General features: G+C 38.3%; 1 protein-coding gene across 1 annotated transcript; it reads left to right on the top strand.

Annotated features, from left to right (window-relative positions):
* The first annotated feature begins 20191 nt into the window (after positions 1–20191).
* LOC141350181 (protein Wnt-11-like) lies at positions 20192–22656 on the top strand. Its single transcript, XM_073854799.1, has 4 exons — positions 20192–20324; positions 21424–21659; positions 21968–22239; positions 22425–22656. Exons 1-4 carry the CDS (start codon positions 20254–20256, stop codon positions 22650–22652), a joined length of 807 nt encoding a protein of 268 aa, XP_073710900.1. The 5' UTR covers positions 20192–20253; the 3' UTR covers positions 22653–22656.
* The last annotated feature ends 923 nt before the right edge of the window (positions 22657–23579 follow it).

Genomic DNA, 23579 nt, shown 5'->3' with positions numbered 1-23579 from the left:
GAGAGGTGTCAGACGCGCAGGTCGCAAAAATTCTCTTCGACAGGTAACAGTGATTATTCTTTCTTTGTGGAATAATTATTGTTGTACTGTTATTCAGGTATATCGACGTTGTTCTTGTACTGTAGTTGTAAGTGACCAGGCTGCTACACGCTAGTTGAAATGGGAGTAGCGTCGACTGATCTAACTTTACGTCTTATGTGTTTATTATCATATCTTTTCACATAATGAATCCACTGACGCGACACAGCATATGCCAGTGGTAAACAAACACTCGCGTTCAAATACTCGTGCACGAGTTATGGAAGGCGTTTCCTAGATATGAGCTGTGAAGGAGGGAGGCTGTTCTTGCGCATGCGCTTATTTAAAAAACTCAGTAACGGTCTTTGGATGCTCAGTCGGCGGAAACATCCTCTTTTGCGCCTTTAAGTGTTGTTTTAATGACATGTTTGTGCATGGCCACCGACCACCACTCTGAAGCAGCCAAGAGACGCCCCCAAATCAGTCGAAAAGTCAAGACACGACCCATTGTCAAAATTTCTGTGTCCATCACTGTAGTTCATCCAAAACAAACCAGAAATGAGACTGCATGTTTTGCATTTGGTAGCATATTGCAGTGGTACCTTTTGTCACGGTTTTGTGTTTGTTCATTTTTTTCTAGGCCTAGTCCACACAGACACGGGTATTTTTATAACCAGAGTTTTTCCTCAAAAAAAATCCCATCCACACATAAAGGCTAAAACACAACATCAAGCCTTGTCAAGAGCATACCACAACAGCAAACGGCAATATAACCCAAATCGTAACAGTTATTATTAGCAAGATTTGGGCTACGTCCGCCATACACCTTATTGTGCCTGCCGCCCAGGCCCGGTACTAGGCTTGCTGGACTGGGGGGGGGCAGTCAGGATTTTTGGGTGGGCAGCCATTTCTCGACTAAAATGATTCATACACTTAAAGGATGGATGTTTCAATCCAATATTATTTTGCATTATAATAAAGGGCCATTTATATGTCCTATTGCACGTTTACATTTTTAAAGTAGATGCACAGCAAATGCAATTAGATTTATAATTATTTGTAATGTTATAATGATTACACTTAATGTAGTTCTACACATTAAGTCAAAGTTAATGAAATCAGGCAAGCAGGTGATATGAATGCAAAGCTGTACATATAGCTATATTTTAGTAATGTGTACACAGCATTTATCTATTATTTCACTTATAGGTAAATTAAAGCCATCCCTATACCGACCCCTACCCAATATATGCCTTTATTCTAAATAAACACTTGTTAGGCACTTTATTTCCACTTCTCAAACATCTTCATTTAAAATAATGCATTTTCAATGTGATATGTGATAAGAATCATACATGACGCTGCAGAAACCTGAAATATCACAACAAAGCACAACACTTTAAATAATTTTTTATAATAATAATTGAAACATCATGAAAGCAATTTGACATGCAAGACAAATTCGTCAAAGGTTATCCTGTAACAGCCCCAGACAAAAGCATAAGCCCTTAAATACTGTAGCTTTAAGTGAGACCAAAGATAAATCACACTGCTTTGTTCATAACACAGCAAATTAGATATTATGATACAACGCAACATTATAAAATACAACGCTTTACCTTACGATGACCTTGCGGAGTGAAAGCTCCTCCTGAACTTAAAAGTCTGTAGATTTTTGCGTGTGAAGTTTTTCCTGAAACGCGAGCTGAATGAGCTGATGAATGACGATGACAAAACCGCAAAAAATTTATTTTAAAACTGCATGCGATGCTCAGCTGTTACAATACTGGGTAACACTTTACAATAAGGTTCATTAGTTAACATTAGTTAATGTATTAACTAGGGGTGGAACGGTACACAGAAGTCACGGTTCGGTTCACTTTCGGTACAATGGAGGGAAAAGCAAAACAACAATGCAAGGCAAATTTTTTTTAGTACTTAAGATAATCCTTAAAACATATGTGTCCTTATCTGTGTTTTTGTGAGATGTCATGAATATGAACTGAAATGCATTTAACATACTATGGGCCCTATCTTGCACCCAGCGCAATTGACTTTGTCAGTGACGCATGTATCATTTCGTATTTTGCACTGGCACACAGCGGGTTTTTCCCTCCACAGACGCACGTCGGCAAACTAGGGAATGAACTTGCGCTCCCTGGGCGGTTCAGCACAAAAAAGGAGGCGTGCTCCGGGGCAAACCATCTCTTATGCTATTTTGCAGTTTCAAAAAACAATTGCGCTACTAACCAAAAAAAAAAAAAAAACTAGTCTAAAGTCAGTGGCGCGTTGCGGGTGGTTCATTATGCTATTTTAAGGGCGCATGCTTGACCATAATGTATAGCGTGTACAACGCGCATTGCTTATCTAATCTACACAGATGCAACAGTTATTTTTGCAAATCATAAATTGTTACAATAAAAAATATAAGATAAGGGAAATCATTAAATCATAAATTGTTACAATAAAAAATATTAACACATGAGATAAGGGAAATCATTGTGGTGAGCATTGTGGTGATAGTTTTTATTTATTTTGTGTGGCAGCGTTAAACAATTATCATGCAAATAACGATTAAAATATTTTCATAAGTTTGTTGTGTGGCTGTATTACGTTTATTTATTTTATCTAAATAATAATTAAAATGTTTTCATAAGAAACCTTAAAGGGGACATTCCAGAAGACGTTTTTAAGATATTAAATAAATCTTTGATGTCCCCAGAGTACATTTGTAAAGTTTTAGCTCAAAATACCATATAGGTAATTTATTGTGGCATGTTAAAATAGGCACTTTATGGGTCTGAGCAAAAATGCACCGTTTTTGTGTGTATCCCTTTAAATCCAAACGAGCTGCTCAGGTGGGCGGAGTCTCAAGCGCTCGCGCTGTAGAGTGTAGACAAGACAGAGCATCGAGGGAGATTCTCTCACGAAAGAAGTTAGTGAGCAATGTTAAACATTATATTTGAACAATTTTAAAAAGTCAATCATCTGTTTTATGCATACTAAATACATGTTTATCAGCAGATGGGGAACATTGTGGAATAAAAATAAAGACTTTAAGGTCTTATGCTGTCCTTGTTTTAAACAGGCATAATGAGTCTCAGCATGTTACAATAAAATACACGTCCACAAACACTCAGAAGTTTACTTTTTGACCAAACCACACGAGCACATTTAAATTATCTGTAATAAAACAACACGTTTAATGCTTAAACTTTAGAGAAACAGATCAAATGACATGTTTAAGAGGCTGTTTACACTTGGCATTAACATGTGTTTTCGTCGATCGGATCACAAGTGGACGACGTTGGTGTAAACGGTGTTCAAAACGTTTTGAGCTCGTCCACTTTTGACCACTTTCAACCACATCCAGAGGTGGTCGAAACCACTTTCGATCGGATCGCTTTGGAGTTGCGGAACGCACATGTGGTTGAATGCGTTCGAACAGCCACACGCGACCGCCTTCTGTCCGCCCATTTATCTAATCTGAGGTATTAAACACAAGTTTTACGTCTTTTTTTAAATTCTGGCGTGAACATACGGTGAACAGCGCTATTTTTAGCCTTTCATTGATAAAACTAAGCGGCTGATCTCCGTAGTTTCGTTTTGAAAGCGTGTGAAAGTTGCGCGATCCTATTTCATCAATTGCGCTGAAAATTCAAAGAAAGCTCTTACATACTCATGTACAAAACACTGTGCAGCATGTTTACTTGCTAAACAAGCAGTGCACCCCGACATTATATTAGTTTGCGTCCATATAAACTCATAATTACTCCCGCTCGGGTTTGAATGACAGCAGAGAGACTCGCCCACCGTCTCACAGACCACCCCCTCATAGTATTCAGCACAGAAGCGGTCGAAAGTGGACAAAAGAGACGGATTTAAATAACAGGTGTAAACGTAATGTGTCTCTCTCGTCCACTTGTGATCCGATCGATGAAAACACATCTTAATACCAAGTGTAAACAGCCCCATGTTTATTGTGATTGAACACAATCGCGTTTCTGTCAGTCTCTAATCTATCTTGTAACTCCTTATTCATTTGAAACTTGAGAGAAACATTAAACAACATATTTACTTATTGTGTATGATAGTGAATACGCGTTGTTCACTCACTCTGTCTCGTGTGCAGTGCATTAATCCTCATGTTCATTCATATAAACTTCAGAGAAACATATTAAACAACATAACTTACTTGAAAGCGAACCGTCGCGTTGCTCTCTCTCTCTCGTTCGTTCGCTCTTGCACTAAGGTAACGTTAATTCTTTAGAACGTTAATTCAATCTTTAGAAAGATTATTAAAACTACAAGTAATAAGATTGTAGGCTCCTGTTTGTGTTTGAGGGAATACAAACGCGTCGTGCTGTCAGTCATTCTTTCTCTCGGTCACTCGCACTCGAGGTAGCATCATGGTTGGATAGCGCAGATGAAGGGGCGGAATCATTATAATAAGATCCCTTAGCTACGTCACGCAGGGAGCGAAATCCGCATGACCTATTTATTCACATGCTTGCAGAGAGAGCCTTACCAAAACAAAGTTACAGGGTTGCTATTTTTCATGTTTTCTGGGTTGGTAGAAGCACTGGGGACCCGATTATAGCACTTACACATGGAAAAAGTCTGATTTTCATGGAATGTCCCCTTTAATGTATGTGAACTTGATTTGTAAGTGTACTTTGGGGTTGGACCTTGCTTGCGTTTCTTGTGTCCGATTTCAAAGCCCCCAAACCCTTTCAGCGGTGAAGGTTGATACAGCAATGTCCTCCTGTGTGCCTGGCATGCCCGATTTATGCTGGCAAGCTTGGGATCCCCCTGTCTCCTGACATCATTGTAGTGCTTGGCGCAGCTGATGAGACAATTGCGGCTATTTCCTCTCACGCCTGTTTAACCGATGCTGATTTGGGCGGGTTTCTCCCATCCCCATACAAAACAACTTCTCTGTCTTTGACTGCTCTTACAAGAATGTGGGTCTCCTCGGCTGTGAACCGCTCCTGGCGTGCGTCTGGTAAATCCGTCATAATAATAGCAACCTGCCATGGAACTTGCGCCCTTGCGTTTAAAGGGAATGTTGGATAGCGTTCTGATTGGTTTATTTGACGTTAGGGTTGGGCGATGTCTCCATAAATTGGCAGTTGACGATGGTTACGTAAACCATCGCGATGGACGATGATATCGTTAGGTGGGGGGGTATTTTAATTTTTCGTTATTATTCGTTATTATATAATTATTATTCGTTATTTTACTTTATTACTTCCACTTAAGAAGAGTTGTGCACTTTTTATTTTAATATATATTTTACATAAATACTATTCTGTACTTAAAATCTATAATTTTGTTACTTTACTATCCCAACTAATGTCTCTTTCCTATAGGTTGCACATAAGGGGAAAAAGTAGCTTTAATCCACTGAAGAAGAGTTGTCCACTTTTAAGCACTTTTTAATCTCTTTACATAAATATTTTTTTCTATTTAAAAGCTATAATTTCGTTATTTTACTAAAAGACTCCTCCGCGCTTTCCAAATTTTGCACGTAAATATCTGTGCATATGTGCCACCAGTACTCCGTCAGAGAGCGGGTCTTCAGCACCGCGGGGAGCAGCCAGCACTTCAATCCGCAGCTTATTAAAACTAGACAAAGTGAACAGGGCCAGACACATCGAAATTTAAACATGGTCTGTGTATGTAAATCCCGCGTTTCAGTCGGAGTGTTGTTCCCGTTTTCTTGTTCTTGACGTTCGCTGAATTCTGGGTTTATATCCTAATCTGCCGCTTCAGTGCAGTATAGCCTCAATGTAACAATGAGCACGATCTCCCGAGACACTACAATAGGCTACTAATAAATGATTAATATGGGCTGTTTTCTTGTACAAAATTAATTATTTTAAGATAAATGTACAACATGTAAAAAGACAAGATTCTAGCAATGTCAAGATTAGGGATGGGCATTTTCCAGTAACTTACTATTACCAGTAATTTACTATTACTTTTAATATTTAATTTTTTGAATATTTAAGCTCTTAAAGAACGAATATTCGTTTATTTAAATTATGTTAATTAAGACATGTGTGTTTTGTATTTGTATTTTTCATTTTGTCATAATTTCACAGAAGGCTTATAATTAAGAAATATCCACAACAAGCTAAACTTATATTCTGTATGTATATATATATATATATATATATATATATATATATATATATATATATATATATATATATATATATATATATATATATATATATATATATATATATATATGTGTATGTATTTTTAAGTTGAAAACATTGTAAAAAAAAAAAATATATATATATATATATATATATATATATATATATATATATATATATATATTTTTTTTAATTCTTCTTAAAAAATATCCTACAGACAAAAATGCGTTAAAACTTAATGCGGAGCATTAAATCCTTAGTTTCAAGTCGGTCGTTAGTATTAATTCATTACTGTTTGATCTTACATACATTATATTATACCAAATATTATACACTAACCCCAAATCTAAGCGAAGTTTGAGGACTTGCGAAGTTTAAAGTTTGAGGACTTGACAAAGTAGGCTATCATCATTTAAACAGACTCAAAACACCAAGAGCCCAGAGCAAATGAAAAAACACATCTACATAACCGACTGCTCAGTCGCCATATAAATATCTTCTCAGTTTAGTTTGACATGTATTTGTGAATAAAGAAAACCGTATTTATCCTACCTGCTTCGGTGAAAGCCCGTTCTTCTGACTAGATACAATAATGCCGGTGCTGCGGAGAAAACTCTTCCTGATGATGGTTATCCGATGAAAACAACAGACGGATTGAACAAGATTGAATATCTGTATTTAACATTATTTTACAAATAACGTAAGCGGCTCGACCTTATTGTTGACTGTGCAAAGTTACTAACGTTAGCTTAATTTAACAACATTTCACAAAGACGGTGCTTTGCTTTAAACTGCCATGTGCAGTTATCCGGTTCATTTTCAAAAGAGCACCGCATATAATAAATGTTCTCCGTTTCATTTCGTTCTCCGTGTCTGTCTCCTTATTAACAAAATAAAGTAGACTTTATAACAGAAAGCTTACAAATCTCTCATGATGTGTTAAGTCGGGCGGCGAAGAAGCACGTTTAATAACACGTGAGCCCTCACTGAGCCAGTGGCCAAATACGGCGCGGCGCGGACAAACCCGGAGATAAAAGGAAAAACTTAAATTCGTCTGCAATCTGCATTGCCAAACAATCAGAAATACATACAAATTAATGTTCATGTATATTTTACATTTAAGTCTGTAAAAGACAGTATAGATTAAGTGAAAAAGCATTAAATAAGTTGTTACCCTTTGGTGGCACATTAAAAACAAACAAACATTCGAATAGCATTTTTTAAATTCGAATTAATATTGCCATTCGAATATTCGAATATGCGTGCCCATCCCTAGTCAAGATCAAATGCCTGACAGGATATTTTCACAGACTAACACACGTCACGTCTCAGGCATAGACTACAGTATTTAAAATAGCATATATGCATTAGTTATATTTTCTATTTAATTTATAGAGCAATTCACGCAAAGATATTAGGTTAACTATAGTCTATATAGAAGAGAGTAAGTGTATGTCGACTCGCAGCGGAGTGCAGGGAGCTACACTGCGACCAAAATGGTCGCATATGCGACCTTTTGAACTGCCGTTGCGACCCTAATTTTTAATGGGTCGCAAATGTGCTACCTAATGTTTTAGACAATATGCTATGATTTACTATGAGCATTTATTAAAACATAAATGTGGATTTTAAGAATACGTTTTATAACGTGCTCTGAGCCATCAACACGTTGGCTTCATTTTGCGTGAAAGCACGTCGTGTCTCTCCCCATCAGTGTGCGTTTGCGTGCTCAGCTGTTTCTCAATGAATTAGGTGCAACGCGACGCAAGCGCAGTGTCTTCCATGTTTCTGAACTTGAGCAGAGGTCTTTCTTTACTGAGGACGCGGGACCCGTATGGTTCCGGGTTTATATTTTAAATGGTCTGTCGGGTCCGGTTAGGTCCTAGTTTAATTACTTTGGGTCCCAAGTCTGATTAATATTGAGTTTATAACCCGAGTCGATCGGAAAACGGCCATGATCGCTACCGCGCTAAAGCTCGAGTGCAGTTTAGCGTGCCTTCGGTTTCTATGGCGATGGTTCTTGTTACGACCACGCGCTGCGTTTTCTTTCTCACATGTTTTTAATAATCTTATTATTAATAAACCATATCTTTTCTAAAACCATATCCATATTAAGTTTGCACAGATTGTAGCAAAAAAGCAGTGCTAATGTCAAGCCCAGTGACAGCAAGTAGATTTGAAAATAAAATAAGTGGAATAATATTATTGAAATAATAAGTGGATTAAGCTTTTTAAATCGGCAAGAGAGAAATAGAAAGATAGAGCAGAAGCAGTAAAAGTGCCTATTTAATAGAAATTATTACCATTATAACATCAGTCATAACATCAGTCACATTTATAATCTATAGACCTGCACTGTCTATTAATATACTACTATACATAGTATTGTATTATATTGAGTTTGATAAAAGGGGTCTAATTGCTTCATATATCAGTGCAAAAACAGTAAGTGTTTTCGTGGTGCTTTGACAAACAGTGTCAGCTTTGTTAATGGCAAAGAAAGTTTGGAGTGTTTAGATTAATGAAATATAATGTGAAATTAATATTAATTTTCAATAAATCAAAGTATTGTGTTGTGTCACACATTATTAGTTCTTCGTCACATGTATAGTAGACCATAATTTGTCAGTGGGTAATGATTGCCCTTTTTACCGGTTACCACCACCAAGTAAATTTCAGATCTGTGGGAAATACTGACTGCAACGTTTAAGAAAACAAGGCGGCATGTGGTTTAAAAGATGGCAAGTAAAATAAAAAGCATATCTGTATGCAATACAGTTTCATTATTGTTCATTTATTAACCAGAGCGCCTTAATATAACTTGAAAAAAATATGTGCGACCAAATCATATTTTGCGCCAGTAACTGAAAAAGTTGGTAGCGCAAGTGCCACCAGTGGAAAAGGTTAGTGTAGTTCCCTGGAGTGGGGAGGGGGCGTGGCATCACAATGGTGTCTCTCCATCGTGATGTCAGTCAACCATCACGATGGACGATGATATCGTCTATCGGCACAACCCTATTTGACGTTACGCCCAAACCACACCTATGAATAATGAACCTACTTCAGACCAACCCTTATTGATTTGCGCCCGGCGCAAGACTTATTTCTCTCGCCGGGAAAATAGCAACAGAGCCCAAGATCCGCCCACAAAGTCACTTGCGCTTTGCGCTTCGCACTTGCGTTTCAGAACGTTAAAATAGGGCCCTATATCATATAACAAAAATGTATAAACTTGTACTCATCTTTCATACAAAGATGTGTTTCAAATGTATTACAAGTTACCTAAATATATTTTTAAATTACATTTTATTACATTTATTTCATATTAATGTACTAATGAACAAAAAAATGTATGCTTGTAGGATGCATTAATAGGTGTGTACGACTTAATGAGGCGCTGCAAAAAACGACAAGTGGATGACGTCAGAGTAACGCGAGAGCGATTTGAAATCAGCCTCCTCCGCAAGATTTCTCTCGGTACTCTGACGCTGATGGCGCTGCGTAAAGTTGAGCACGCTTAAAAAACTGAAAGCATTTGCCTGCGCTTCGTCCATTAATTGTATATAGCAGGACAATTTATCTCTTACATCTCAGCGTGAGAAATACAAGGTGTGGCCTGCGTGAAATGCGTGTGTCTCATGGTGAATGCGTGAGACTTGAGAGCCCTGATTAGATGTATTTCCACTCACATACCTAACAACTGCTGAAAACGCAGACACACAGTCCTCGTCTTTTCCACCACTCTCTCGCCTGTACTACTGTAACTGACTGAAAAACTAACGTTTTCGCAAACTTGCAATCTTAAAGAGGCCGGCGGATCCTCACCACCATTTTCCATACTCTCTGTCGCTGCTATTTGACTCACTCACTCACTCACTAGACCGTCCATCAATTTGAGCGTATGTCCCATGTATTTTCTCTATTTTCTATATTTTTTTAAAGACATGAACATTGACATGATAAAAAGCTATTTACGTGATGGTTCATAGTGCAAGTATTGTTAGATGTAAAACCCCACAGATCCCCAAAGTTGTGTAACTTACAAATGTTATTTGCAAATGTAGTTAGAAATGAATCCTGCTTCTATTTATTCCAGTCAATGTGCTTAAAACTTTATTGGAGGAAAGGAAGGACACCATAAAGTTTCTGATTATGTGATAAAAGCAGTTGCAGATTGTATTTTACAAAATACATGATGGCACAATGAAATGTGCAACACTTTTCTTTTTATTACCAATATAATAATATGTAATATCAATTTATTAACTTACAATTAAAAGTTTCTGCAAAATCTTGCAACGTTTGGGCAAAAGTCTCACAATTTACATCCAGAACATGATGCATGATGGGATATGCTTAACCTTGAATAACGCTCCAGAGTGGTATTCGAGAGAGTGTGGGTTGTGTGGGTTAAGGGCACTTTGCCAGTTTGAAACCATGGGACAGTCTTGTGCACTTACTTCCTATCGCGTGCACATGCTCTCAAGTGGCTGAGACCTTAAGTGTGGTTATGTGGACGCACCCTCCATTTATGAGGGTTGAAAACAGTGGCGAAGAGTAAATGAAAGGCGTAAATGTAGCAAAAGTATTAAGTTTTAAAAGATAAATGTATGAATATAATGTAAACATGAGGCATCTTTCTACCCCTCCAAATGCTCTGACCAACAAAGTTTCCCTGCCTTCCCCGACTCCTACACAGCCAAACTCCACCACACATCTGCTACACACCAACCCATCACAGCTTTTTTATTCCATAGTACCTCACGGGTCAGGTCATGTCAGCTCAGTTTACTTTGGCTTGGTTTGCTTTTCCTTAAGTTTAGTAGCACTCACTTTAGAGTGGGAGGGATTAGAGGCATGTCGTTATATTTGCGCTGCTGTGCCATCATGCAAAAAGTGGGAGCAAAGCATCGTCGGAATGCAGTGTTTCCTATACATTCATTTATTTGTCCACCACAAAATCAAAATTGACCACCACAAATAGATGTTTGCACATCTTGCGTTATGAACGATGCTGGTAGTGATGATTTTCATATAAAGGTGCGACTGAGAAGTGAACAGGAGAGAGTTGGACGGCTGGTCTGTAAAGTAGCAGAGAAACACAAAGATCATCATTTCCACTCTTCTACCACGCATAGACTTTCATCCAGACACCATACAGAGAGTTAACACAGACATCTCTAAAGGATGTGCTTGCCTGCTCAATGTGCACCTGACTCATTATACCCCCATCACCATAATGGCGCTTTTCCATTGCATAGTACCCCACGGTTTGGTTTGGTTTAGTTTAGTTGGGTCGGGTTTAGTTTAGTTTTATTATAGGCGTGTCATTATATTTGCCCAGCTGCCTACTGAAGTGAGAGCGTCGTTGTACATTCCCGTACATTCATTTATTTCTCAGTCTACCACAAAATTTAAAATTGGCCACCACAAATAGATGTTTGCACTTCACATTTATCACAACCTCAGTCTCACATGACAGTTTCTGTTCAAAAACCCGTGGCGTCAGTAGACGCGCTCCGCTGAGCCTCATTGAAGTTGCATTTAAGCATATATAATGTTGACATGCTCGTCGCGAATGTTCCGCCACAAACTGCAAGTCTGGAAAAAACTGTTATGGTGTCCGTGATTCTCAACCTGTGGATGTTTTTTACCGCTAAAAGGGAGTTCGGGAACTTATAGCAGAGCACAGATGAAAACATTTTTCCTCGAGACAATGCAAGCTAGCACTATAAGGTAAAGCTTGTTACATTATAGCGATGATGCTGGTAGTGAAGATTTTCTCAGACCAATCAGTGATCTACAGTGTTTTCGAGTCACGTCTGGTATCAGCTCAGATCGCTTGGAATCCCAACTGAGGTGGTACGAAAAAAGAATCGGGTACTATGTACTGCACTAAATGGAAAAGCTCCCAAAAGTAAGCTGACCCGACCCAAACTAAACCAAACCAAACCGTGGGGTACTATGCAATGGAAAAGCACCATAAGAGACCTGTACGACCATGTTGTACACATAAATAAAGACAAAGTCAATTTGTTAGCAAAATACTGAAGAACACTTCATGGAACAGGACGACCAACTCAACCCCCCCCCCCCCCCCCTTAAAACAAGACAGCTGTCAACACACCTAGATATTTGGCAGAAATACACAGTATCATCACAGGGAAAGACTGCCACTGATTGTAGGGCTGCAACAACGAATCGATTAAATCGATAAAAATCGATTACTAAAAGTGTTGGCAACGAATTTCATTATCGATTCGTCGTGTCGCGTGACGCAGAAACGTTTAATTTAAAAAAGAAAAAAAAAAACACTTCAGTTAAGCGCGGAGCGGAGTACTCGTGCTGCGTCCCAAACAGCCTATTTCTATACTATATAGTAGGCAAAGAGTACGAGAAGTAGTGCTTTTTGCCTACTATATAGTATGGACAGTGATGCCACAGTTACTTTGAAAAAGTAATCTGATTACTGATTACTGATTACTCCTTTAAAAAGTAACTAAGTTACTTCACAGATTACTTGATTTTAAAAGTAACTAAGTTAGATTACAAGTTACTTTGTTAGTTACATTCCAGTAGCTGCCAACACCCCCACTGCCTCAACATTAAAAATGACAACCGGTTGTGCCAACACTCACTTTATTGGAAATGCATTTTTAACAGTAACGTCAACAATGTATCTCCTGACATTTTAAGTTGAACTGTTGTGTTTTAAAAAACTAAAATATATATATATGAGTCTTTCTTGACTTCACTAAACATAAATAGGGGTGAGCAGGGGCCATTTTCAGAAAAACTTAATTTTAAAAGTTAATGTTTTAGACAGAGATATATTTTTTGCTGTGGTCAATAACTCACAAGTGTGGTCTATCAAAACCAGCTGGAATTTTGAACAAATGTAAAACGACTTCTGTATAATTTCACTTTAAACAAGAGTAGTGAATTGTTACTTTTGACCTTGACAGCAGGGATGAAAGTAACACACAGGTGGGTCAAAAGTAACACAACAAAACATGATGGATTTTTGTGTTACACTTGTTTTTATTAAATATATATTACTATGACCTCTTTAATATGTAACTGCAAACTTATTTTGTCATTTATCTTTGTAAAAAATAATTAAATTACATTTTTATTTTAAATTTCAGTTTTATCAAATGTTTCAAAAGCAACCAACAGTACAAACTTAAATTGCTGAGACTAAAAAAAATTCAATAGTTTGAACACTATGAAAATAAAATTAAATCAAATTAGAATAATATCAATTTTTTTACCATATTATACACAGTATTAGCAGCGGGACAAAACTAACAAGTGTTACTTTTGACCCGACAGGATCTACTTACTCTATAAACTCGACTTACTTTTATTTTGAAAAACTGAGAAGTCTTCAGGATGTTATATACTTTGTAGATTTATCAGTATTGTAGCACATGAAACGAGAAAACAACGCGTTGTAAGAAAAAAAGACCGCTTTTGGAATGTACTTATCATGGTTGAAAACACAGTTCTGGATCTACACGTGGTAATCGGTGAGTAAATAACGCGATATTTGTCAACTCTTTCAGAGGTTATGTGCTAATATGCTGTCATAGTGAGATTTAGATGTTATCAGGGCTCGGAGAAAATCGCTTTGTTACTTTCGTTCTTCAACTCTCCCACACTTACTGGTTTTGCACTGAAGTCCAGCTTTTGTTGTTTGGGTGGATGAACTCTTCTCTCTCTATTGTACATTGTTTACGTTTGTGTCGCTTACACGTGACCTGAATTGTCCTCGTGCTGAAAACGTGACTTGTCGCACACCTGACTTCACTTCCCGAGACGCAAGAAGAAATATACAAGAAAATATATATTTTACTAAGGAAAATTTCAAAAATAGTAACGCACAGTGACTTGGATAAGTAACTTTAATCTGATTACTGGTTTGGAAATATTAACGCGTTAGATTACTCGTTACTAAAAAAAGTGGTAAAATTAGAGTAACGCGCTACTAAGTAACGCGTTACCGGCATCACTGAGTATGGAAGTATGCGGTTTGGGACGCAGCGTCGGTCTCTCCCGCGCACTGTTGCTTGCAGAGTTCGGCGGCTCATAGACAGCACGGAGAAAAGACAAAGCGGCGGAGAAAAGATTAAAAAAACCAGCAAAGGTAGAGGAAAACCACATCTCAGTGTTTTACTCATCTCAAACGTAAGCGCGTCACCTGGAAGTTAGCCGGCAAACAAAACAAAACAAAGACGACACGCTTATGCTTTATGGAGCGAGGACAGCGGGTAAACAAAGTTTCTAGAACGAATAAAAAAACTCCAATGACAAACTCCACTGATATTAAACAATTAAAAAAACTTTGAGAGAGAGTTGTATGAACGCTTTCCCCCGTCATGGACCTGTACGTAATATCATCACGCCATCACTCTCCTGCTGCTCTTTCCTGCGCGCTCCAGCTCATGCCGAGCAAGGAGACGCATGTTCCCGGCCCAACATACAGTACATACAGTAAGTGCCATCTTTTGTTGCATAAACATCGTCTAACATTTTTAAGGCGAAGTAATGAATGGTGTATTTGCATTTTGCGCGGGAGTAGAAGATGCATTTTCCGTTTTCACAAGACGCATGTATGTGGCCAAATGTAAATGGAACAGTTTTAACAAATGAGATAGCTATCCGATCAGAGAAAACACATAACGTCAAATATAAAAGGTACAAAGCTGTTACTGGGGCAGTACCCTTTATAAAAGGTCCTAATATAGGGCCCTATAATTTCCGCGATCACGGAATCGCGGACGGAATCGCGGAATTGGCTAATTAACACGGAATCTAGTATAAACGCGGAATTTCGCAGAATTTTACATATTTTGAATAAAATTATGTTTTTGTGTGGGAGACGAGCGTATGTCTGGGGGAAATGCAGACCGGGGGAAGTAAATCTGGGCGACACGCCCCCTCCCGTCGTTTCAGACCTCCTCCAAAACACTGAAACCATGGCGAAGCGGCTCTCCACGACTCAGCTTTCGTCAGCGAAAAAATTAAGAAATTCGACGCTAAGCACTTAGTTCCGAGCAGGTCTCACATGACTTTTATGTGACCGGAGAACTGTTAGTTTGGAAGTTTAGTCAACACTGTTCACGGTGAGCGCAAAGATACATGCACTCTCTCATCCATGTCTGTCTCACTGTACCTCTCTCATGTGCACGCGCTCATGCATCTGTCCGAAGTGCGAACACAAATCTTCATGTATTTGTTCAGTTTTATGCATTTCAAGCGAGCTGAGGCAAACGAACTATCCCTCGCATTTAAAATATAATCATCTGCATCATGGCGCCGCTCTCTGTCTCTCTTTCGCTCACACGTGCAAAGAGCTCCATGCTCATGCTGTCCTATGTCAGATCACTATCCTGTGTATGTTTGTAAAGTTATATGCATTTCAAGCGATTGTGTATAAAATATGGATCGCGTTCCGCTGGATTGATGTGTTTGAGGCACTTCTGAAGGCACCACTGCGTTGACACCTTGTTGTAGCCTCCTGCAACAACACTAAAAAAACCAATGCATTGAATTGAGTTGTGTGTGCGCGTGCGCATATGTGCGTGTGTAAATGCATCTTTTATAGTCATTAAGTAATTCTGTTATCCAGTTTTCCCCCAAATAATTTACATTTTAATCATTAACATTAAAAGGCACACTCTTTTTATGACTAAAATAAAAGTAAAGGGTAAAAAATATAAATGACAAAAATTAAAACTGATAAAACGGAATTTGCAAAAATTAAAACGGAGAAAACGGAATTTGGGAAAAAATAAAACGGAATTTGGGAAAAAATAAAACGGATTTTATAGGGCCCTACTAATATGTACCATTTAGGTACAAATATGTATCTTTGAACTGCCAATATGTACTTTTGAAGTACTAATATGCACTTTTTGGGTACAAAGAAAGGTGTACCTTTTTGAAAGAGTACTGTCCAGTGACAACTTTTGTACCTTTATTTCTAAGAGTGTACTAGTAACTTATATATCTTTTTGATCCCATCAAGAGAGGCTTCTTGATGGGAAATGCATCATAAAAAAGTCTATATATTTGGCAGATGTAAAGCATACATGTGTATTTTTTTGTGTTAGTCCATTTTTATTTTATTTTTTTATTATTGTAACAGCTCCGGTATGTTCAAGGAGCAACATGTTTGTGCAATTTCTAAAGATTTTAGTTCTGTTTTGAATAAGGGGTTGAAAATGAATGATTTTCTTGGTTTTTTGTTTTTTATCCGATTCATCGATTAATCGAAAAAATAATCGACAGATTAATCGATTATTAAAATAATCGTTAGTTGCAGCCCTAACTGATTGGACAGTATTTAGAACCCCAACCATACACTAAAGCCTACATCAGAGCACACCATGGAACAGTACATCATCAAAAACCTAAGCCCACATCAGGTCAACAGCAGAAACCCCAAACTGCACTAGATCATCACCCAAGACACCCGCAGACAGAAGGCCACCATCCAAGACCCAATCCACCACAAAGACATTACTCCGGCCAGAACACTAGGAAGAACCCACAGACTCCAGCATGCACATCAACACACCTAACACAACACCTCTTTCACAGTCCAGAAGCTATGCACAGACCTTAAAGGGACATTCCCCTTTTTTTGAAAATATGCAAATTTTCCAGCTAGAGTTAAACACTTGATTTTTACCGTTTTGGAATCAATTCAGCCAATCTCCGGGTCTGGCGCTGGCACTTTTAGCATAGCTTAGCATAATTCATTGAATCTGATTAGACTTTTAGCATCGCGCAAAAAAATAACCAAAGAGTTTTGATATTTTTCCTATTTAAGACTCTTCTGTAGTTACATTGTGTACTTAGCCTGGGTGCCAGCCGATCTTAGCCCCGCCCACAAGAGTTTGAAAACGGGAAGATCGGTCTGGCGTTTTTCCGTTGAGGAGCTGCTATGCTAGGACTAGAGCTGGGCGAACCAATCAAATTGTCAGGGCGTGCTTTATACGATGATGGACAGATAATCAACAGTAACGTAATGAACCACGTCACCAAAGAGCGCGTGTGTTGAATGGCTGCGCTGTAGAGTTCAGTGCCCGGTTGCATGAAAGTCCTTAAGCTAAGAAATCCCTTAAATATAAGGTTAAGGGTGCCCTTAATAAAAAATGGGTTGCAAGAAAAACCCTTAAGTGAACCTTAAGGCTGTCAAAAAGTATTTACCCGTAAATGCTAAAGTAGTACCTTAAGTTCTGCTATGCGTTGCAACAAAGTCCTTAAGTCCAATTTTCCCTTAAAAACTTAAGGGACTATAACAGGTCCCTTAACGTCACATGCGATGGCTGATTGTATGGTTATTTATGAAAATGAAGTACCAACGCACATTTCTAACGATCGAAATAATCCCTAGAGAAAAGTGATGTGTATTAATTAGGAGAATAGCGGTTTGATCGTCCGTCAATCTAAAGTGTTTCCAGTTTGAATTACTTTCAGGTTTTATACATGCGGCACTTTACAGTCTGTTATTTGCGATGTTTCATTGTACACAAATCCGCCGTCTGTTGAGCTGTGTGCGTTGATTTGTTACCGCTGTGAGATTTTGTAACTACAGCAACCGCGTCTCCGCTGCCGTGTTTTGGCAGAGACTGCCGTAAAATACTTAGTATAAACACTTAGGTAAGGGTGACAGTTAAGACCTTTGTTGCAACGCTCTTAAATAAAACCCTTACCTCAGGGATTTTTTCTCCCTCAGGGAAACCCTCACTTAAGGAGTTTCATGCAACCGGGCACAGATGTGTGGATTCTGACATGGAGTCTGTTCTAAAAGATATCGACAGAGCATTGATTTTAAAAGAGGAACAGAGAAACGCAAGCAGGGCATTTGTTGATGTTTTTGCTGTCCTTCCCACGGGATTCGGCAAAAGTTGGTCGCAACTGAAATGGGTAACGTTATCACGCCGATGCAACTCGGCGTGCACGACGAGATGGATATAATTAGCGGTCGTTGCCAGCTTCTTTTCGGAAGCCCGGAATCATGGTTGCTGAATAAATGGAGGGACATGCTAGGCTCCAATATTTTCAAGCCAACGTAATGGGTATCGTCGTGGATGAAGTTCACCTAACGTACAAATGGTAAGAGATAGTCTTACTCTATGACTTAGTAAATACTTCATATTGTGGTATAAACGAAATGTTGTAAACATAGTAGGTGTTGATGTACATTCGCTAACTCAGACTTAGTATAATCACAATGTTAGTGTCATTGTAGCGAAATAACTATCAGTTCAGTCAGGCTGCAAAGACGTCATTTCAACATACGTCACACACTCCGTTGCTCTGATTGGTCGTAGGTCTATACAATTGAGTGCAGAGGCATTTTTCGGTTGAGACACGCCTCATAATTATAGCTCAATGGAGCGGTATCAGACTCAAATTCTGACTAGAATTGAGTATGACAACGTCAGGCTATTGTGTACTAGGACCGACAGAAAATTAAAAGTTGCGATTTTCTAAGCAGATATGGTAAGGAACTATACTCTCATTCTGGCGTAATAATTAAGGACTTTGCTGCCGTAACATGGCTGCAGCAGGCATAGTGATATTACACAGTTCCCGAAAATAGTCCCCTGCCATTGAAAGTAATCAAGGGGATTATTTTCGGGCAGTGCGTAATATCACTACTTTATGCATGTCCACTTTTGGCGCAGTTGCGTTAGGACTCTCCTCATTTTGCCAAGCGGTTGATGTCCTCAGGCCAACATTGTGTTGACCCTGGAACAACATTTCAATCAACCAATCAGATTTCAGAAATAAGATTATAGTTTGTTTTAAGTTTAAGCTTACAACCAAGATTAGCTGTTTCTAGACCATTGTTTTTTACTTATCATGTCCCTCTGATTTTAGGGTTTGGTTATGGTTAGGGTTGGGGTTTGGGGTAGGTTTAGGTTTTATTTAGAAAAATGTTGTCCTTGGGTCAACACAATGTGTTGTCCTGAGGACATCAACCACTTGGCAAAATCAGTTTGAGCGTTAGGTTAGGTATCCAACATCCTGTTAGACAGTGGTGGAATGTAAGTTAACAAAGCACAAATACTTCGTTACTGTCTGCATTTAAGTAAATGTTCGACGTATTTGTACTTTACTTAACAATAACAGATTATTAACAATAGTGTTGCCCACAAGACAGCCTGTATTTAGCCTATTTAACTTATTTGATAAGTCATCCATGTAAACATTAAGTAGAATAGGTGACAAAATTGCTCCTTGCTGAACTGTGTTACTGACACAGAATGGAGCCGATATAGCATTGTCCCATTTAACCTGGAATGTTTTATGAGCATACCACAACACTATAATTCTCACCAAAAAATTGGAAGCACCTCTTTCTAACAGCTTTTACAAACACTTTTTCATGATTAATTCGATCAAACGCTTGACGCAACCGTGGCAAATAAGCTTTTAGATGATTTAAGAGAAAGATAAAGGTGTTTTAGCTGTTGATTTGGATATGAAAAACGTTTATTCTTGTTTTTTGAACTCCATCTGACCGTCAAATTGTGTCAAGCATATGCACCATTAAAGTTTCGTCGTGGTAACTAGGTGTTCACGTGGAAATCATCGTTGTGTGAGTGAGCTTACCTTACGGCACGAACCCAGAGTCACCGCTGGGTAACATCGGACGGAAAACGGCAAACGAGCATCTTTCATCCGACGATTTGTGGTTGCATATCGGGACAAACAAAACACCATTCATCCGGCTGTCTTCATTCGCATGAAGTCGTCGCGCGGGGGGGTGGTCCCCTCATAGCTTATGCAGCTTCATAATAGGCGTGTTCGACTTTATGCGGCGCCGCAAGAACCGACAGCCGGATGACGTCAAAGTACCGCGAGACCGATTAGAGAAGTCTAATTTCGTCTCGCTCTCGCGGTACTTTGACGTCATCCGGCTGTCGGTTCTTTTTTTTTTTTTTTTTCGGCTGTCGGTTCTTGCGGCGCCGCATGAAGCAGCTCTCGGCCGGTCACTTTGAGCTCCGCATTAACAGAAGTTCACACAGATTCAAAACGGCAAAACATGGCATACTACGGAGTTTGTCTTCTATTCATCACGACGTGTTTAATACCATGCACTGGCATCTCGTGGATGTAAGTTACAATCCATCTTTACCTTGCACGTTATAATATGACAACAAGTAAACGCTTACGAGAATTTAACTGTCTTGCTGGAGTTTACTATAGTTTCATTGAGTAAAACCATAGTGAAGACAAATTTACTACACTGAAGACTACAGTTAATTCACTTATACTGTAATAAAACCATGGTTATTTTTCTACCTGAACAGATTAAGTGCACTTTAAAATTTTAAAAACATTTCTTCATGCTTTTAAACAAATTTTTAAATTTCATTTTATCTTTATTGTTCTTCTATCGTGAATGCTCCAGAGCTCAGTAGAAGTTTGCGTTTGCAGCGCACCTACAACAATAAACATACACAGTCTTAGACTGCCCCCTAGTGGGGTTAATATGCACTAGCAACATGAGTGTATGCAATACACTACAGACACTAACGTACTGCCCTCAAAGAGTATAGAAGAACAATATAAGTCAATATAAGTTATTTGGTTTAACGTAAGGTTTTACTCTCTCATCTAAAAAAAATCATTAAATTTATTCTCCTTCATTCAAATAAAAAAATAGAAAAAATAGGGTAAAAGTTCACATCTATATTGTATAACTTGAGAAAAAACTTGCTAAACAATACTTTCTACTTCTATGTAAGTCTGGCAAAAGTATATTTTTCTTGTTTACGAAAGTCCATTCATTTTAATTCTAGTCCAGTTTTGTTAATGTTTTAAGAACGTTTGATGGTTGTGTAAATATTAGAGGATATGTACATTCTATGATTCTATAAATGTTATAAAACATTATAAAAAACATTATATAATAATCACAATGGCTAGTATCTGATGCTTAAGATCAGCATCTAGTGAGTTGATTTATTAAGTTGATCAACCAATAGCATATTTTTTTCTGTTAATAATGTGATACTATAATAGGAGATTTAGTGCTCTCATAGCAGTTTATAATTCTGACAGATTTTAAGACAGTTTGCACATAAAAAAGAAACAACTGTGCCTTTTAGACACACAAACATCAAGAATCAGATAAATCTCAACAATGGTGAAGATTGAACCCCTTCTGTGTAATTTAGTTGTGTAATGTGTCTTGTGTTTGCTGTTTCAGTGGTTTAACGGTGAACGGGAGCCCGGTCGCATGGAATCAGACGCGTCACTGTAAAATCCTGGATGGACTCGTGCCAGAACAAAGGCTGTTCTGTAAACACAACCTGGAGCTCATGGACAGCATAGTGCATGCAGCGAAACTCACCAAGAGTGTCTGTCAGAGCACCTTCAACAACATGCCCTGGAACTGCTCTTCTATCCTGAAAGCACCTTATTTCACCCTTGACCTTGCCAAAGGTGAATTCAATATTTTGGACTTTTGTTACTGACTAATAATAAAAGAAGCACTCATTAAAATCCAGATTTGTTGTACACAGCACATTTGCTATCATATACAGTGTAGTGTATATGTGCATTATACACTAGTCAACATTCGAAGTGGATCAAAACCTTTAATAAAAGTTTACATAAAACCAATCCCTAATACCCATTCTTGTCTTAGGACAACTTTGATCCACTTCAAATGTTGACTAGTATATTTGCTACCTGCCACACTGTACTTTAAAAATCATTAAAAATCATTTAGCAGTGTCGTGTCTATGCAGGAACCCGTGAGGCAGCATTTGTGCATTCTCTGTCCTCCGCAATGGTCAGTCATGTTATTGCACACGCGTGTGCATCTGGAGAGCTCCCAAACTGTCCCAGTACACCAGCACTGTCAGGGCAGACGGCCCCCGACTTCAAATGGGGTGGCTGTGGAAATGATGTTCTCTATGGTCTAAAGATGGGTTCAGTTTTTTCAGACGCACCCATGAAGGAACAGCAACGCCCTGCATTACGGCTCATGCAGCTACACAACAACGCTGTAGGAAGACGGGTAACTTCATCTCAGTACACTGCACTATTTATCTCCTTACAGTACCTTACGTGTATACAACTGTATTACTGTAGTGTCATTACATTATAATGAACAATTGCTTGCACATGATAAAATTATGAATCAAATTCCCAAAATGAATGAAATATTGATAATGTTAACAGTTTGTTCTTGGTTTTGTGTAGGTACTTATGAATTCTTTAGAGATGAAGTGCAAATGCCATGGTGTTTCTGGGTTGGGCAAGACCTGCTGGAAAGATCTTCAGGACATCATCTCTGCCAAACTCAAATCTAAATATCTGTCGGCCACCAAGGTCATTCCCCGTAAGACAGGCCCCCAAAGACAGCTGGTTCTACAGGGCTTGGGGATGAGGCCGTTAGGAGGGAATGAACTTATTTACCTGGTCAACTGATCTGATTACTACTGTGGGGTTTTAATGTCATATGTTTTATTAATATTGTATTTAGAAGTGTTTTCAATAATCATTATAGTATGCTGAAGTAAAAGATTGTTTGTGTTTGTCTGAGAGAGTGGAAAGTTACTGAGAGGAAGCAGCATCTGTGTTTGCAAAAGTTGTAAGGTCGTGGTTGGATTAGTGAGGAATTTGCAGGTGGCAACGGTCGAGATAAAGAGCGAGGCTTAAAGAAGAAAAGCAGACAGATAACCATGTATTAACTAATGTTTTAATATTCACAGGATAAAATATGCAAAATATTTCTTACTTAATCAGTATTAATCATTGAATAATTGATGTAATAAATATAAAATGTTGTCTTTGATAAATGTGTATTAACCAATGAAATGAAGGTTGTATACAGAATAACCTAATGGAGACATGGCAGCTTAACCTTGAAGAACAGAACCTCCTGTGTTCTTTGTGTGTGTATTCTTCCCTAACAGATGTTTTTTTAATAATGATTAAAGTGTTTGCTTAGAAGTAGTATTGCAGTAAAAGATTTAATATGTGTTTATCTATCTAAAGAAGTTAATGTGTGCCTTATTCATATAACCAATTTTACGAATAATGAAATGATGTCATGATATTGAAATGTGTTTAATAATCACTTTCATCTTACAGCTTATGTTTTTTATGAATAAATGAATGTTTTATTAATGATTTGGTTTTAAGAAAGCATTATTATATTCTATGTGAAGTCAATCATATGTGAAGTGGAGGAGTACTGGGGAGGAAGTTACGGGCTGCATGGCCCTCAGGGATGAGCGGAGAAAAGTTTGTTTTTTCTTTGCTGTGTGTGTCTATCTCCTGCAGGCTAAAACTGGGTGTGGTGATGGAGTCAGATGAACGAGGGGAACGGCCTTTGTGGGTGGAGATTCTAAG

Source organism: Misgurnus anguillicaudatus, chromosome 17 (genome assembly GCF_027580225.2).
Source record: "Misgurnus anguillicaudatus chromosome 17, ASM2758022v2, whole genome shotgun sequence".
NCBI lineage: Eukaryota > Metazoa > Chordata > Actinopteri > Cypriniformes > Cobitidae > Misgurnus > Misgurnus anguillicaudatus.
Note: the sequence above shows the minus strand (reverse complement) of the source record. Positions and strands in the feature narration are given on the sequence as shown.